The 18,042-nt window shown below is 46.6% G+C and overlaps 1 protein-coding gene across 4 annotated transcripts in view; it reads right to left on the minus strand.

The window, feature by feature from the left end:
- brsk2a (BR serine/threonine kinase 2a) overlaps window positions 1–18,042 on the minus strand; it is a 545,611-nt gene that overhangs the window by 23,062 nt on the left and 504,507 nt on the right. For 2 of the 4 annotated variants that reach the window (XM_046358089.1, XM_046358080.1), the window contains exons 14-16: window positions 16,391–16,598; window positions 15,778–15,826; window positions 15,217–15,255 (exon numbers count right to left, since the gene is read on the minus strand). In XM_046358089.1, coding sequence (XP_046214045.1) covers window positions 15,217–15,255; window positions 15,778–15,826; window positions 16,391–16,598 — 296 coding nt within the window. Of the gene's footprint in view, window positions 1–15,216; window positions 15,256–15,777; window positions 15,827–16,390; window positions 17,185–18,042 lie in introns of those variants that run through there. The other 2 variants (XM_046358106.1, XM_046358097.1) reach the window with 1 other exon arrangement.

Raw genomic sequence — 18,042 nt, forward strand, 5'->3', positions numbered from 1 at the left:
ACTGCCCCTACTCGGATGGTATCGCGCCGTCCCAACCTTCGCTCTCTCTCCCCCGCTACTCTCTCCTCTTCCATCCTATCATCTCTTCCCTCCGCTCAAACCTTCTCCCACCTATCTCCTGATTCTGCCTCCTCAACCCTCCTCTCCTCCCTCTCTGCATCCCTTGACTCTCTATGTCCCCTATCCTCCAGGCCGGCTCGGTCCTCCCCTCCCGCTCCGTGGCTCGATGACTCATTGCGAGCTCACAGAACAGGGCTCCGGGCAGCCGAGCGGAAATGGAGGAAAACTCGCCTCCCTGCGGACCTGGCATCCTTTCACTCCCTCCTCTCTACATTTTCCTCCTCTGTCTCTGCTGCTAAAGCCACTTTCTACCACGCTAAATTCCAAGCATCTGCCTCTAACCCTAGGAAGCTCTTTGCCACCTTCTCCTCCCTCCTGAATCCTCCGCCCCCCCCCCCTCCTCCCTCTCTGCAGATGACTTCGTCAACCATTTTGAAAAGAAGGTCGACGACATCCGATCCTCGTTTGCTAAGTCAAACGACACCGCTGGTTCTGCTCACACTGCCCTACCCTGTGTTCTGACCTCTTTCTCCTCTCTCTCCAGATGAAATCTCGCGTCTTGTGACGGCCGGCCGCCCAACAACCTGCCCGCTTGACCCTATCCCCTCCTCTCTTCTCCAGACCATTTCCGGAGACCTTCTCCCTTACCTCACCTCGCTCATCAACTCATCCCTGACCGTTGGCTACGTCCCTTCCGTCTTCAAGAGAGCGAGAGTTGCACCCCTTCTGAAAAAACCTACACTCGATCCCTCCGATGTCAACAATTACAGACCAGTATCCCTTCTTTCTTTTCTCTCCAAAACTCTTGAACGTGCCGTCCTTGGCCAGCTCTCCCGCTATCTCTCTCTGAATGACCTTCTTGATCCAAATCAGTCAGGTTTCAAGACTAGTCATTCAACTGAGACTGCTCTCCTCTGTATCACGGAGGCGCTCCGCACTGCTAAAGCTAACTCTCTCTCCTCTGCTCTCATCCTTCTAGATCTATCGGCTGCCTTCGATACTGTGAACCATCAGATCCTCCTCTCCACCCTCTCCGAGTTGGGCATCTCCGGCGCGGCCCACGCTTGGATTGCGTCCTACCTGACAGGTCGCTCCTACCAGGTGGCGTGGCGAGAATCTGTCTCCTCACCACGCGCTCTCACCACTGGTGTCCCCCAGGGCTCTGTTCTTGGCCCTCTCCTATTCTCGCTATACACCAAGTCACTTGGCTCTGTCATAACCTCACATGGTCTCTCTTATCATTGCTATGCAGACGACACACAATTCATCTTCTCCTTTCCCCCTTCTGATGACCAGGTGGCGAATCGCATCTCTGCATGTCTGGCAGACATATCAGTGTGGATGACGGATCACCACCTCAAGCTGAACCTCGGCAAGACGGAGCTGCTCTTCCTCCCGGGGAAGGACTGCCCGTTCCATGATCTCGCCATCACGGTTGACAACTCCATTGTGTCCTCCTCCCAGAGCGCCAAGAACCTTGGCGTGATCCTGGACAACACCCTGTCGTTCTCAACTAACATCAAGGCGGTGGCCCGTTCCTGTAGGTTCATGCTCTACAACATCCGCAGAGTACGACCCTGCCTCACACAGGAAGCGGCGCAGGTCCTAATCCAGGCACTTGTCATCTCCCGTCTGGATTACTGCAACTCGCTGTTGGCTGGGCTCCCTGCCTGTGCCATTAAACCCCTTCAACTCATCCAGAACGCCGCAGCCCGTCTGGTGTTCAACCTTCCCAAGTTCTCTCACGTCACCCCGCTCCTCTGTTCTCTCCACTGGCTTCCAGTTGAAGCTCGCATCCGCTACAAGACCATGGTGCTTGCCTACGGAGCTGTGAGGGGAACGGCACCTCAGTACCTCCAGGCTCTGATCAGGCCCTACACCCAAACAAGGGCACTGCGTTCATCCACCTCTGGCCTGCTCGCCTCCCTACCACTGAGGAAGTACAGCTCCCGCTCAGCCCAGTCAAAACTGTTCGCTGCCCTGGCCCCCCAATGGTGGAACAAACTCCCTCACGACGCCAGGACAGCGGAGTCAATCACCACCTTCCGGAGACACCTGAAACCCCACCTCTTTAAGGAATACCTAGGATAGGTTAAGTAATCCCTCTCACCCCACCCCCCTAAGTTTTAGATGCACTATTGTTAAGTGACTGTCCCACTGGATGTCATAAGGTGAATGCACCAATTTGTAAGTCGCTGTGGATAAGAGCGTCTGCTAAATGACTTAAATGAGAAAGAGGAGTGGGAGGCCCCGGTGCACAACTGAGCAAGAGGACAAGTACATTAGAGTGTCTAGTTTGAGAAACAGACACCTCACAAGTCCTCAACTGGCATCTTAATTAAATAGTACCCGCAAAACATCCGTCTCAACGTAAACAGCGAAGAGGCGACTCCGGGATGCTCCCCTTCAACATTAACAATGTCTACACTGTATTTCTGATCAATTTGATGTTATTTTAATGGTCAACAAAAAATTATTTTCTATCAAAAACAAGGACATTTTCTAAGTGACCCCACTTTTGAAAGCTAATGTATATATAAACGAATTGGTGAGGGCACTAGAAGAGTCTACAGCACAAGGCCTAACCCTACTAGAATCTGAGGTCAAATGTCTGCTATTTGCTGATGATCTGGTGCTTCTGTCACCAACCGAGGAGAGCCTACAAACAGCACCAACATCTTCTGCACAGACACTGTCAGACCTGGGCCCTGGCAGTAAATCTCAGTAAGACAAAAATAATAGTGCTCCAAAAAAATATGTTTGCCAGGACCACAAATACAAATTCCATCTATCTAGACACCATTGCCATAGAGCACACAAAAAACAATACATACCTCAGCCTAAACATCAGCGCCACAGGTAACTTCCACAAAGCTGTGAACGAGCTGAGAGAAGGCAATATTGATATGCTATCAAAAGGAACATAAAATTTGACATACCAATTAGGATCTGGCTAAAAATAATTTAATCAGTTATAGAACCCATTGTCCTTTATGGTTGTGAGGTCTGGGGTCCGCTCACCAAGCAAGAATTTACAAAATGGCACAAACACCAAATTGAGACTCTGCATTCAGAATTCTGCAAAATATCCTCTGTATACAATGAAAAACACCAAATAATGCATGCAGAGTAGTTAGGTTGAAACCCGCTAATTATCAAAATCCAGAAAAGAGCTGTTAAATTCTACAACCACCTAAAAGGAAGCGATTCCCAAACCTTCCATAACAAAGCCATCACCTACAGAGAGATTAACCTGGAGAAGAGTCCACTAAGCAAGTTGGTCCTGGGACAGCAACACAATTAGACCCAATTAGACCCAACCAAATCATGAGAAAACAAAAAGACAATTACTTGACACATTGGAAAGAATTAACAAAAAACAGAGCAAACTAGAATGCTATTTGGCCCTAAACAGAGAGTACACAGTGGCAGAATACCTGACCACTGTGACTGACCCTAACTTAAAGAAAGTTGTGACTATGTACAGACTCAGTGAGCATAGCCTTGCTATTGAGAAAGGCCTGGCTCTCAAGACAAGATTGGCTGTGCACACTGCCCACAAAATGAGGTGGAAACTGAGGTGCACTTCCTAATTTCCTGCCAGATGTTTTACCAAATTAGAGACACATATGTCCCTAAGATTACACAGATCCACAAAGAATTCAAAAACAAACCCAATTTTGATAAACTCCCATATCTACTGGGTGAAATACCACAGTGTGCCATAAGAGCAGCAATATTTGTGACCTGTTGCCACAAGAAAAGGGCAACCAGTGATGAACAAACACCATTGTAAATACAACCCATATTTAAGTTTATTTATTTTCCCTTTTGTACATCGTTTTTTGGCTGTGAGAAGTATTAAAATCCAATTAAATTAGCCTTTAAGTCCTTTATTATGCAAATGTATAAAGTGTGTGTGGAGGACGGAGAGATATTAGGGCTTTCAGGAGGAATGGAAAATTGCATGTCAATTCATAAATGCGTAAATCGAAAACCTCTTCCCAACTATTTTGCAATCTATATGGCACAGCTGTCATTTTTTTTGTCCTTAAATTAAACTGGTATATATTTTTATTTATCACAATTTTCTTTAACCAATTTTGGTCTTTAATGCAGGGCTGACAGACAAGCTCCTTTACTCCCCCCCGTTTTTAGAGGGCGAGAAACAAAAATCCCACTGTGCCTATTTTTCAAAAATTGTCAGTCCACAAGTCACGAGTTTTATCCCCCTTATGGTATTTACCCAAGTTCTCTCTTAACTCCTGGACCCCCAACAGTATTTTTGGTTGGTGCATGATGCAAGGACTCTAGTGCCAGAGAAGAGAAACTCTCAGAATGAAAATTGCCACAATTTAGACTACCGATAGATCAGCGTTCTAACTCCCCCTTGTGATAGTGTGGTGCAGAGACAGAATGCCAACATCTACCACTGACAGTCGCGGCATATTCTCGTACCCTTTAAAGGAAGAACCACTGTGTGAAGACATAATGACATTTGAAACATCTTTATTTTTATTTGTTTTTGTTTTCTGTTCATTTTTGTTGTTATTTTCACTTTTATTTATTATCTACTTCACCTGCTTCACTAATGCATATGTTTCCCGTGCCAATAAAGCCTTTAAATAGAATTGAAATTGAATTGAGAGAACATGGCCTACAACAGAGCCTGGACCTGCTAGGACAGTACAGTCAAACCTGGGCCCCTGGCAGTAAACCCCAAAAAGACACAAGTAACGATTTCCAGAGATCTCAGGGAATTAGAGCTAAGTTCTCAATCGGTACAAAATATACAGAGTACTGCATACACTACAATTACTTCTGTTTTAAAATAATCTCAACTGGACACCTAAATCAGGCAATGAATGAACTGGGAGGGAATGCACACAGGGCATTCTATGCCATTAAAAAGCTTATTCTTATCGAAATACCTATAAAAATGTGTCTAAAACGATTCGAATGTGTCATTGCATCAATTTTACTTTTTGGCAGCGAGGTGTGGGGTCCACTTGCAAAACAAGATTTTACTCAAGGGGACAAACACCCCTTTCAAACCCTGCATGCAGGGTTCTGTAAGATTATCCTACATGTCCAGAAGTAAATTACAAACAATGCATGCAGGGCAAAATTAAATTTTGAAAACATCTAAAATACAGTGAGCCATTCTCAAATCATTACCAAGCCATGCAATGCCAAGACCTGAGCAAAGAAAAGAGTCCCCTCATCCAGCTGTTCCTGGGGCTGAGTTCACATACCTGTTTTACTAACACACTGAAGTCTCAGGACCAGAACATCCAATCAATCAGAATAAACTAAATTGCAACACAAGAAACACAAGCATAAAGCACAATGCAGCACTATCTGGCCCTAAATTGACAGTACATCATGGCAAACTATTTGACCATGGTTACTGATCAAAACCTTAGAAAAACCTTGACAAAGTGCACGCTCAGTGAGCACAGCCAATCCACTGAGAAGGGCAGTCTCCCTGTTGAGGTAAGGCTGTGCAAGCACTTAAACACAGCAGAACCGGAGACAGAGCCGCATTTCCTGTCAACATGTAAAGAATATAAAACAATTAGACAGTGTCATTTCCCTAAATTTTAAACCGTTATTGAAGGTTTCAAAGACCTCTCTGATGAGAATAAGCTACCCATCCTGTTGGGGGGAAACGCAGAGAGCTGTGGGTTGGCAGCGCACTACATTGCTGCCTGCCATAAGACGAGGCACAGTGTCTGACAGACCAACCAACCTGCACATGTCCTCTATGCCAAATTGAATTGAGAGAGAGAGTGACTAAAGGACATCGCCCTTAACCGCAGTCCCAACACCTCACACAGGAGCAACAGATCAACGGACACCCCACCCAGACCAGCGAGACACTCTACCAGACCTGCGGGACCACCCCACCGGACCTACACTAGAGGATCCACGCCGGGAGGACCTACATCCAGACCACAGCACAACCAGCCACATCCACACCCCCACCCCAACCAATCAATACCCCTGCAAACCAACCATTCCCACACCCCATATTGGCCCCCTCAAATAAGACCTATGCCCCTTCTGCTAACCCCATGCCCCCACTCCCACAAGGAGGGCCTCAACATGAAAGTCACTCATACGCCCGGCCGAGAGCAGGCAAACAGGCCCAACCCCGACTCTAACACTAGCCCAAGCCAATGGCATGTACCAGATGCTCAGCAGGGTATGTATATAGTCAATTGTAGGCTTTGAGGGGACTCCTAAGGTAGGACTACTTTATCAATGACCTCAACCCAGCCTCTCAGAGCGTTCACAGTTAGCCCACTGACACCCCTATAAGATCACAGAAAAATCACAGTCTACTTGAACAGACCAATACTCAATCATGAGGCATCAAAGCCAAAGGAACTGAATAATATTAAGAAGTGATAAAGATGGAAGGAAAGTAGTGTGGAAACTTACCAAAAAACAATGCGCCAACAACAAATTAAATCCCTTTTAGACAACTACCGGGACTGTCCTTCTGTAGCTCAGTTGGTAGAGCATGGCGCTTGTAACGCCAGGGTAGTGGGTTTGATCCCCGGGACCACCCATACGTAGAATGTATGCACACATGACTGTAAGTCGCTTTGGATAAAAGCGTCTGCTAAATGGCATATATTATTATTATATTACAAAACATTTCACTTTAAAAGTGAAGGTGTAAACTTGGCCGTAGAAACCCTAAACAGTATATTTGACCTCTCAACTTTCCTATCAAATCAAAAAATGTCAAGCAGAAAAACAAAGAAAATGAACAACAATGATAAATTATTTGATGAGGATTGCAAAAACCTAAGAAAGAAATTGAGAAACCTATCCAACCAAAAACATAGAGACCCAGAAAACCTGAGATTACACCTTCACTAATGTGAATCGCTAAAACAATACAGATATACACTTTGGAAAAAGAAGGAACAGCCCGTCAGAAATCAGCTCTATGTAATTGAAGAATCCATAGAATCTAACAGATTCTAGGAAAATTGGAACACACTAAACAAACAACAACACGAAGAGTTATCAATCCAAATTGGAGATATATGGATAAACCACTTCTCAAATATTGTTGTCTCTATAACAAAGAACAAAGAACAAATAGCAAAAACATATACATGATCAAATACAAATCTAAGAATCAACTATTAAAGACTACCAAATAATGCATGCAGACCAGAATTAGGCTGATACCTGCTAATTATCCAAATCCATAAAATAGCAATTAAATTCTACAAACACCTGAAAGGGAGTGATTCTCAAACCTTCCAAAACAAAGACATCACCTACAGAGAGATAAACCTGAAGAAGAGTCCCCTAAGCAAGCTGGTCCTGGGACAGAGCAAGTTGGTCCAAAACAGAGCAAACTAGAATGCTATCTGGCCCTAACGATCCTCAACAATACACACAAATCTGAAAGTAAAATAATGGAATTAAGAAATACATAACTATTAGGACGAGCAATGTCAGAGTGGCATTGACCAAAATACAGTAGAATACAGTATATACTATACATATGAAATGAGTAAAAGAGTATGTAAGCATTGTTAAAGTGACTAGTGTTCCATTATTAAAGTCATCAGTGATTCCATGTCAATGTACTGTACATAGGGCAGCAGCCTCTAAGGTGCAGTGTTGAGTAACAGGTGGTAGCTGGCTAGTGATGACTATTTATCTAGTAAACCTACACATTCTGAACAATTATAGATTTAAGCAGTGTATTGGTAGTTAGTTATCATGCCTGGCTGCAAAAGTGCATTGTGAGTGACGTCAGTAGCAGACGCTCAGCTCGTGCACAGGCAGCTAGAGTGTGTGACAGAGAAAATATTTTTTTGTCATTTAGAGGGAAAATGCGTGCATTTTAGCATTTGAGTCACTTTTCAAAAGTTGCTAAAAGTTCCAAATACATTTTTAAAAGTAGCTAAATTAATTGCTAGGTGCTGTTTGAAAAAAAAATGCCAGGGTAGTCTGTAAAGTTGATAAATCTAGCAACAAAATTGCTAAGTTGGCATCATTGCCTGGAGGGCAGGCAGTGTTACCCCGGTGATGCACTGGGTGGACCACACCACCCTCTAGAGAGCCCAGCTGTTGTGGGCTGTGCAGTTTCCATACCTGGCAGTGATAAATCCCGACAGGGTGCTCTCTATTGTGCATCTTAAAACTTTTTGAGGGTCTTAGGGGCCAAGCCAAATTTCTTCAGCCTATTGAGGTTGAAGAGGCGTTGTTGCACCTTCTTCACCACACCGTCTGTGTGGGTGGGTCATTTCAGATTATCAGTGATGTGTACACAGAGGAACTTGAAGCTCTTCACCTTCTCCACTGCGGTCCCGTCGATGTGGATAGGGGCGTGCTCCCTCTGCTGTCTCCTGAAGTCCATGATCAGCTCCTTTGTTTTGTTGATGTTCAGGGAAGAGGTTATTTTCCTGCCACCACTCTGCCAGGGTCCTCACCTCCTCCCTGTAGGCAATCTCATCATTGTTGTTGTGTCGTCTGCAAACTTGAGGATTGAGTTGGAGGTGTGCGTGTCCACGCAGTCATGTGTGAACAGGGAATACAGGAGCGAGCTAATCACATGGGGCTTGTGTTGAGGATCAGCGTAGTGGAGGTGCTGTTTCCCACCTTCACCACCTGAGGGGGGGGGGGATTCCAGGACTCAGTTGCACAGGACGGGGTTCAATCCCAGGGCCCTGAGCTTAGTGATGAGTTTGGAGGGTACTATGGTGTTGAAGGCTAAGCTATAGTCAACGAACAGCATTCTTACACACTGTAGGTATTCCTCTTGTCCAGATGGGATAGGACGCCAGGCAGTGCGATCTATTGGGGCAATATGCAAATTTAAGTGGGTCTAGGATGTCAAGTAAGGTGGAGGTGATATCATCCTTAACTAGATCCTCAAATCACTTCATGATGACAGAAGTGAATGTTACAGAGGGATAGTAATTTAGTTCAGTTACCTTTGCTTTCTTTGGTACAGAAACAATGGTGGGCATCTTGAAGCAAGTGGAGACTGCAGACTGGGATAGGGAGAGATTCAATATGTCTGTAAACTCTCCAGACAGCTGGTCTGCCCATGTTCTGAGGACACGTCTAGTGAGGCTGTCTAGGCCGGCAGCCTTGTGAGGGTTAAATATTTTACTCACATCGGTGTTTAGTTTGTCTGGGAGCCACGTGGCTGGTTTTCCCTGTGTTATCTGTTATCGTCTGTAGACACTGCCACAATACGTCTCGTGTCTGAGCCATTGAATTGAGACTCCACTTTGTCTCTGTACTGACGTTGTACCTGTTTGATTGCCTTATGGAGGTAATAACTACACTGTTGGTATTCAACCATATTCCCAGTCACCTTGACGTGACTAAATGCGATGGCCCGCGCTTTCCGTTCTGTGCGAATCCTGCCATCTATCCACGGTTTTTGGTTTGGGTAGGTTTGAATAGTCACAGTGGGAACAACATCCCCTTCCTGAATAACTCAGTCACTGTGTCCGTTTATACGTCGATGTTATTTACATTTACATTTAAGTCGTTTAGCAGACGCTCTTATCCAGAGCGACTTACAAATTGGTGCATTCACCTTATGACATCCAGTAGAACAGTCACTTTACAATAGTGCATCTAAATCTTAAAGGGGGGGGTGAGAAGGATTACTTATCCTATCCTAGGTATTCCTTAAAGAGGTGGGGTTTCAGGTGTCTCCGGAAGGTGGTGATTGACTCCGCTGTCCTGGCGTCGTGAGGGAGTATGTTCCACCATTGGGGGGCCAGAGCAGCGAACAGTTTTGACTGGGCTGAGCGGGAACTGTACTTCCTCAGTGGTAGGGAGGCGAGCAGGCCAGAGGTGGATGAACGCAGTGCCCTTGTTTGGGTGTAGGGCCTGATCAGAGCCTGGAGGTACTGAGGTGCCGTTCCCCTCACAGCTCCGTAGGCAAGCACCATGGTCTTGTAGCGGATGCGAGCTTCAACTGGAAGCCAGTGGAGAGAGCGGAGGAGCGGGGTGACGTGAGAGAACTTGGGAAGGTAGGGAGCAGGCAGGGAGCCCAGCCAACAGCGAGTTGCAGTAATCCAGACGGGAGATGACAAGTGCCTGGATTAGGACCTGCGCCGCTTCCTGTGTGAGGCAGGGTCGTACTCTGCGGATGTTGTAGAGCATGAACCTACAGGAACGGGCCACCGCCTTGATGTTAGTTGAGAACGACAGGGTGTTGTCCAGGATCACGCCAAGGTTCTTAGCGCTCTGGGAGGAGGACACAATGGAGTTGTCAACCGTGATGGCGAGATCATGGAACGGGCAGTCCTTCCCCGGGAGGAAGAGCAGCTCCGTCTTGCCGAAGTTCAGCTTGAGGTGGTGATCCGTCATCCACACTGATATGTCTGCCAGACATGCAGAGATGCGATTCGCCACCTGGTCATCAGAAGGGGGAAAGGAGAAGATTAATTGTGTGTCGTCTGCATAGCAATGATAGGAGAGACCATGTGAGGTTATGACAGAGCCAAGTGACTTGGTGTATAGCGAGAATAGGAGAGGGCCTAGAACAGAGCCCTGGGGGACACCAGTGGTGAGAGCGTGTGGTGAGGAGACAGATTCTCGCCATGCCACCTGGTAGGAGCGACTTGTCAGGTAGGACGCAATCCAAGCGTGGGCCGCGCCGGAGATGCCCAACTCGGAGAGGGTGGAGAGGAGGATCTGATGGTTCACAGCATCGAAGGCAGCCGATAGGTCTAGAAGGATGAGAGCAGAGGAGAGAGAGTTAGCTTTAGCGGTGCGGAGCGCCTCCGTGATACAGAGAAGAGCAGTCTCAGTTGAATGACTAGTCTTGAAACCTGACTGATTTGGATCAAGAAGGTCATTCTGAGAGAGATAGCGGGAGAGCTGACCAAGGACGGCACGTTCAAGAGTTTTGGAGAGAAAAGAAAGAAGGGATACTGGTCTGTAGTTGTTAACATCGGAGGGATCGGGTGTAGGTTTTTTCAGAAGGGGTGCAACTCTCGCTCTCTTGAAGACGGAAGGGACGTAGCCAGCGGTCAGGGATAAGTTGATGAGCGAGGTGAGGTAAGGGAGAAGGTCTCCGGAAATGGTCTGGAGAAGAGAGGAGGGGATAGGGTCGAGCGGGCAGGTTGTTGGGCGGCCGGCCGTCACAAGACGCGAGATTTCATCTGGAGAGAGAGGGGAGAAAGAGGTCAGAGCACAGGGTAGGGCAGTGTGAGCAGAACCAGCGGTGTCGTTTGACTTAGCAAACGAGGATCGGATGTCGTCGACCTTCTTTTCAAAATGGTTGACGAAGTCATCTGCAGAGAGGGAGGAGGGGGGGGAGGAGGATTCAGGAGGGAGGAGAAGGTGGCAAAGAGCTTCCTAGGGTTAGAGGCAGATGCTTGGAATTTAGAGTGGTAGAAAGTGGCTTTAGCAGCAGAGACAGAGGAGGAAAATGTAGAGAGGAGGGAGCGAAAGGATGCCAGGTCCGCAGGGAGGCGAGTTTTCCTCCATTTCCGCTCGGCTGCCCGGAGCCCTGTTCTGTGAGCTCCGTGAGATGTTATGCTCAGAGGCAACCTGGAACATATCCCTTTCTGTGTGATCTGATAGAGTCGTGATCTGATTTGCCAAAGGGAGGGTGGGGGAGGGCCTTGTAGCCATCCTGGAAGAGAGAGTAACACCTTTGGAGAATTTTTGAAGCGTGAATAGTACAGGCAATGTGCTGCTAGAACTTCGGAAGCGTTTTCCTCAAATTTGCCTTGTTAAAATTCCCTGTTTGAATAAATGTGCCCTCAGGACATGTGGTTTCCAGTTTGCACAAAGTCCAGTGTAGTTCCTTGAGGGCCGTCATGGTATCAGGTTGAGGGGGAATATACACGGCTGTAACTATAACCTCTTGGGAGGTAATACAGGCGGCATTTGATGTGAGGTATTCTAGGTCAGATGAACAAAAGGACTTGAGTTCCTGTACATTATCAAAGTCACACCATGAGTAGTTAACCATGAACCATACACCACCGCCTTTATTCTTCCCAGGGAGTTCTTTATTTCTGTCTTCACGATGTACTGAGAACCCAGCTGGCTGTATTGACGGGGACAGTATATCTGGAGAGACCCATGATTCTGTGAAAGAAAGTGTGCTACAGTTCCCGATGTCTCTCTGGAAAGATATCCTCGCTCTGAGCCTGTCTATTTTATTGTCCAGGCACTGAACATTAGTGAGTAATATACTTGGAAGCGGTGGATGGTGTGCAGGCCTTATGAGTTGGACTAGAAGTTCACTCCGAATACCTCTTCTCCGCCGGTGGCATCTGGGTTCAAATGCCCTGGGGGGTATAAACAAAGGATCCAATTCAGGAAAGTCGTACTTCTGGTAGTAATGCTGGTGAGTTACCAACGGTCTGATATCCAAAAGTTATCATTTCTCTTGCATTTCAAGATGATGGGGGGAAAAAACGCATGTTTTTCATTTTTATTATCTTTTTATTATCTTCTCCTGACCCCTCCTGTCTCAGCCTCCAGTATTTATGTTGCAGTAGTTTATGTGTCGGGGGGCTAGGGTCAGTTTGTTATATCTGGAGTACTTCTCCTGTCCTATTCGGTGTCCTGTGTGAATTTAAGTGTGCTCTCTCTAATTCTCTCTTTCTCTCTTTCTTTCTCTCTCTCGGAGGACCTGAGCCCTAGGACCATGCCTCAGGACTACCTGACATGATGACTCCTTGTTGTCCCCAGTCCACCTGGCCGTGCTACTGCTCCAGTTTCAACTGTTCTGCCTTATTATTATTGGACCATGCTGGTCATTTATGAACATTTGAACATCTTGGCCATGTTCTGTTATAATCTCCATCCGGCACAGCCAGAAGAGGACGGACCACCCCACATAGCCTGGTTCCTCTCAAGGTTTCTTCCTAGGTTTTGGCCTTTCTAGGGAGTTTTTCCTAGCCACCGTGCTTCTACACCTGCATTGCTTGCTGTTTGGGGTTTTAGGCTGAGTTTCTGTACAGCACTTTGAGATATCAGCTGATGTACGAAGGGCTATATAAATAAATGTACACTTCGACTATGTACAGATTCAGTGAGCATAGCCTTGCTATTGAGAGAGGCCGCTGTAAGCAGTCCTGTCTCTTAAGAGAGACAGGCAATGTGCATACTGCCCAGAAACTGAGGTGGAAACCTCCTGCCAAATGTATGAACATATTAGAAACTCCCGTATCTGTTGGATGAAATAGTGTGCCATCATAGCAGCATGTTTTGTTCCAATAAAGCCCCCACACACACACACACACACAGAGACAGAGAGAGAGACATTGTTACAACACTGTATATATATATAATATGACATTTGTAATGTCTTTATTGTTTTGAAACTTCTGTATGTGTAATATTTACTGTTCATTTTTATTGTTTATTTCACTTTTGTATATTATCTACCTCACCTGCTTTGGCAATGTTAACACGTTTCCCATGCCAATAAAGCCCCTTGGAGGGAGGGACCGAGAGGGACCGAGAGGGACCGAGAGGGACCGAGAGGGAGAGAGGGAGAGAGGGAGAGAGGGAGAGAGGGAGAGAGAGGGAGAGAGGGAGAGACCCCAAAGAGAAATGGGTACTGAGTGAGGGACAGGGAGAAATAGGCTATAGAGAACGGTCATCACAGACAAACCTGGCTGCCCAGAGAGGACAGGCTGTGCTCACTCTGCTCCAGGAGAGAGGTAGAGACAGAGCTGCACGAAAATTATAATTCAAAAGTCCAAATGTGCAGTTTTGGCAGCCACAAACTGAGGGACAGCCAGTGAAACGTGCAAAGTAATGTCGATAATATTTCCCATCCTGTTTTGTTTTGTCTTTCATACCACGTCATGTGTCTTCTCAGTCATGTTTACACTGGTCTACTACCATTGCTATAATGTATTGTTGTTCTCATGAATATTGTTGTTGTAGTTGTTGTTAATGGTAATCCCATGTCCACTACTACTATTATTATTATTGCTGTTGGTCCCACCATTTATTTATATATAAATATATATATATATTATATATAAATATGTATTTTTATTTTTCGATATGTACACTTTGACAATGTAAGTAATAATGAACTTGCCATGTCAATAAAGTCAATTGAATTGAATTGAATTGAGAAATAGGTACTGAGTGAGGGACAGAGAGAGAGACAGAGAGAGAGAGAGAGAGAGAGAGAGAGAGAGAAAGAGAGAGACCTAGAGAAATAAGTACTGAGTGAGGGACAGAGAGAGAGCGAGACAGAGTGAGAGACCGGGAGAAATAGGTACTGAGTGAGGGACAGAGAGAGAAAGAATGCGAGAGACAGAGAGAGAGACCTAGAGAAATAGGTACTGAGTGAGGGACATAGAGAGAAAGAGAGCGAGAGACAGAGAGAGAGACCTAGAGAAATAGGTACTGAGTGAGGGACAGAGAGCGAGACAGAGAGAGAGACCGGGAGAAATAGGTACTAAGTGAGGGACAGAGAGAGAAAGAGAGCGAGAGACAGAGAGAGAGACCTAGAGAAATAGGTACTGAGTGAGGGACAGAGAGAGAGCGAGACAGAGTGAGAGACCGGGAGAAATAGGTACTGAGTGAGGGACAGAGAGAGAAAGAATGCGAGAGACAGAGAGAGAGACCTAGAGAAATAGGTACTGAGTGAGGGACAGAGAGAGAAAGAGAGCGAGAGACAGAGAGAGAGACCTAGAGAAATAGGTACTGAGTGAGGGACATAGAGAGAAAGAGAGCGAGAGACAGAGAGAGAGACCTAGAGAAATAGGTACTGAGTGAGGGACAGAGAGCGAGACAGAGAGAGAGACCGGGAGAAATAGGTACTAAGTGAGGGACAGAGAGAGAAAGAGAGCGAGAGACAGAGAGAGAGACCTAGAGAAATAGGTACTGAGTGAGGGACAGAGAGAGAGCGAGACAGAGTGAGAGACCGGGAGAAATAGGTACTGAGTGATGGACAGAGAGAGAAAGAATGCGAGAGACAGAGAGAGAGACCTAGAGAAATAGGTACTGAGTGAGGGACAGAGAGAGAAAGAGAGCGAGAGACAGAGAGAGAGACCTAGAGAAATAGGTACTGAGTGAGGGACAGAGAGCGAGACAGAGAGAGAGACCGGGAGAAATAGGTACTGAGTGAGTGAGGGAGTTGAAGTGGGGATGAGTCTGAATACTTACTCTGGGGATGAGTCTGGTGAGATGCTGCCTTTGTATTTCCTAGGGTAGGATATACAACAGCATTTTTATATTTTATTTACTCTTACATTGCTCCTAAGGGCTCTATTATCACTCCTAAGGTATTTTCTATATATATACACATAACTTTTGATTTTATTTTCATTGTTGGACAGAAAAGACACCAGGATATTGAATTTTGGAAACCTGTTCCCAAGTATTCCAACGCATAATAGAGAAACACGTGATTGTATATAAATGTAAGCAAGGTTTAAATGATTGCGTTTTAATCAAATATTACATCTGTTTGGGCTTATTGTGGTCAATTTGCAGTTTAACAAATGATTTGTAATTATGTGCTGGCCACCCGACCATCTATTGATACTCTACTTTGTTGGTGTGTGTGTTGTGTGTATTGTATTGTGTGGAATTGGAGAAGACAGGTAAAGGTACTTAATCTAGGGTGATGCTGTGTTTGTGTGCGTGTGTGTGTTACGTTAGTCAGTGTGTCGTATGTAAGGACTGAGTTGTGTTGACATGGAGAGGATAGGTAAAGGTACTTACTCTGGGGAAGACTCTGGTGTGAGGCTGGACATCTCCTCTTGTGTGGGAACTGGGTAGAGAGAAGCGAGGTCACAGGTTAGAGAAAGCGCAAAGGTTAGAGAGGGGATCAAAAGCTTGTTGCATTTTTTGGGGGGACCTTTATTAACTAGGCAAGACAGTTAAGAACAAATTCTTATTTACAATGATGGCCTACCCCGGCCAAACCCTAACCCAGACAATGCTGGGCCAATCGGTTGTCGGTTGTGACACAGCCTCGACTCCAACAAGGGTCTGTAGTGACGCCTCTAACATGGAGATGCAGTGCCTTAGACCGCTGCTCCACTCGGGAGCCGAAATGCATGCAGCCTGCTCTCATAAAGCAACAATCAGAGATGGGTATCCCAAAGCCTTCATAGCTAAAGTAGTACTTTATTTCTCTTGCAGATCTATACTCAGAACAACAAAGTTCCTAATGCAACGAATGTTGTTCATCCACTCGCAAAAGATTGACTGTCAAACATTGATTTTATAATTGTTTTCTCACAGCTGTGCAGCTGAGTCCTGAACAAAAAAGGAATGACTATTTTCACTTTGAAGGCTTTAGGAAACCCATTTCTTTTCCCTCTCACAGTACCTTGTAGTTTCCTGCGGTGAAAGCGTGGCGAGCCCAGGAAGCTGTTCTTGATGGAGTTGAGGCGTGTCCTCCAGGGCATACCGCCGATAGATGGGCTGGGGGGCGGCGTGGGGTTGGGCGTGCCCGCCGGGCTCTCCTTGGGTGTGTGCACAGGGGTGCCCTTGGGGGTGGGGAGGGGGCTGCCCCGGGGGGATGGGTGAGGGGTAACCTGTATGAGGGGGATAGATTTGGGACCGTAGTCAGTGCCCGAGTGAGAGGGAGAGGGTGTGGGCGAGGGGTGGGTGAGGGTGAGGGCGCCACTGGGTGGAAGGGGTGCCATCGAATGGGCGAGAGGGGCACTGCGTCGGGGGCATGGGTGACAGAGAGCTGGGGGATTGTGGGGGAGGGCGTTGTGAGAGCAGGGCGCCGCTGCCCCATGGGGCTGCTCGGGGGTGCTCTGAGAGATGTGACAGAGGTGGCGGAGGAGGAGGGGGATGGGGGCTGGCAGGGGGTTGAGGTCTCCGACTTGGGGGCACAATCGCTGGGCTGAGCGAGGGGTTCTCCGGAAGGGGGTTGGAGTGGGTGGACGCAAGGGGCTTGGGCAGCAGTTTGGGCTTGGCCAGGAGGGTTTGGTTTCTGGGGTCGGGTGGTAGCAGCTGCCCGCTGTCCGGGGCCAGGGAGTTGGGGGTGGGGGCGCGATGGGCAACTGTCCAGTTGGTGTGGGGGGCAAGGGGCTCGGGGGAGGGGCAGGGGCTGGAGTTGGGCGACTGGGAGAAGTCTGGAGACGGGGGGGGTACACAGAACTTTCTGAGAGGCTACATTTTGGGTAGAAAGAAGGGAGCATACACATAATATGAACAGTACCAAAAGCAGGGGGTGCACAAAGACACACAGATACACACAACACACACAGAAGAATACACAAATGAATGCCCACACATGCAGATGCAACACAGAGCAAACAGCCACAAAACCAGCAGCGAGAGAGACAGCCAGGCACGGATAGGCAGGTGAGGTGTGATACAGTAATGATGGATGGATGGAGGGAGGGGTATATAAAGAAAAAGACAAAAGAAGAACAAACATGGAGTCGGTTAGCTCATTCAGCAAATCGGCCAAGTAGAAAGGCAACAAGACCATGGGACAGTGTAAACAAAACAAAAAAAACAACAACATCGCAAGCATTCAAAACAGACAGATGTTAAAAAAAGTGCAATGTGATATAAGGTGATGTGCTGTCAGTGACCAGAGCAAGCAAACACACACAAGAAAGGTGAAAGACAAGGCAGGCTAGCTGTCTGAGCAAGGCTTTTGCTGAGACATGAAAACCATGGACACTTGGCCTGGTAAACCTTTTCATTCTTTAAAGGGGCAATCCATTTTTGGACTTATAAATTAATATAATGATATGATATGTAACCATTGATTCTTGAAGAACATCAGTTATTAGTGCCTCGTGAGCTTAGTTCAACTGTTGTAACCCATCAGAACCCAAAATATAAGGGCCTAATTCAATCAGATCCGTTTTTGTCATGCAGGTGAAAGAGGACCCAAAAGCGACTTAACAGAAACAGAGTTTATTCAAGTCCAAACAGAAAACGACAAATCCTGAATCCTTAACAGGAAATGTCCAAACAGGGAATAACAGAAATCCTCTAGTCTGTAGAGGGGAA

This window comes from Oncorhynchus gorbuscha, linkage group LG01, assembly GCF_021184085.1.
Source record: "Oncorhynchus gorbuscha isolate QuinsamMale2020 ecotype Even-year linkage group LG01, OgorEven_v1.0, whole genome shotgun sequence".
NCBI lineage: Eukaryota > Metazoa > Chordata > Actinopteri > Salmoniformes > Salmonidae > Oncorhynchus > Oncorhynchus gorbuscha.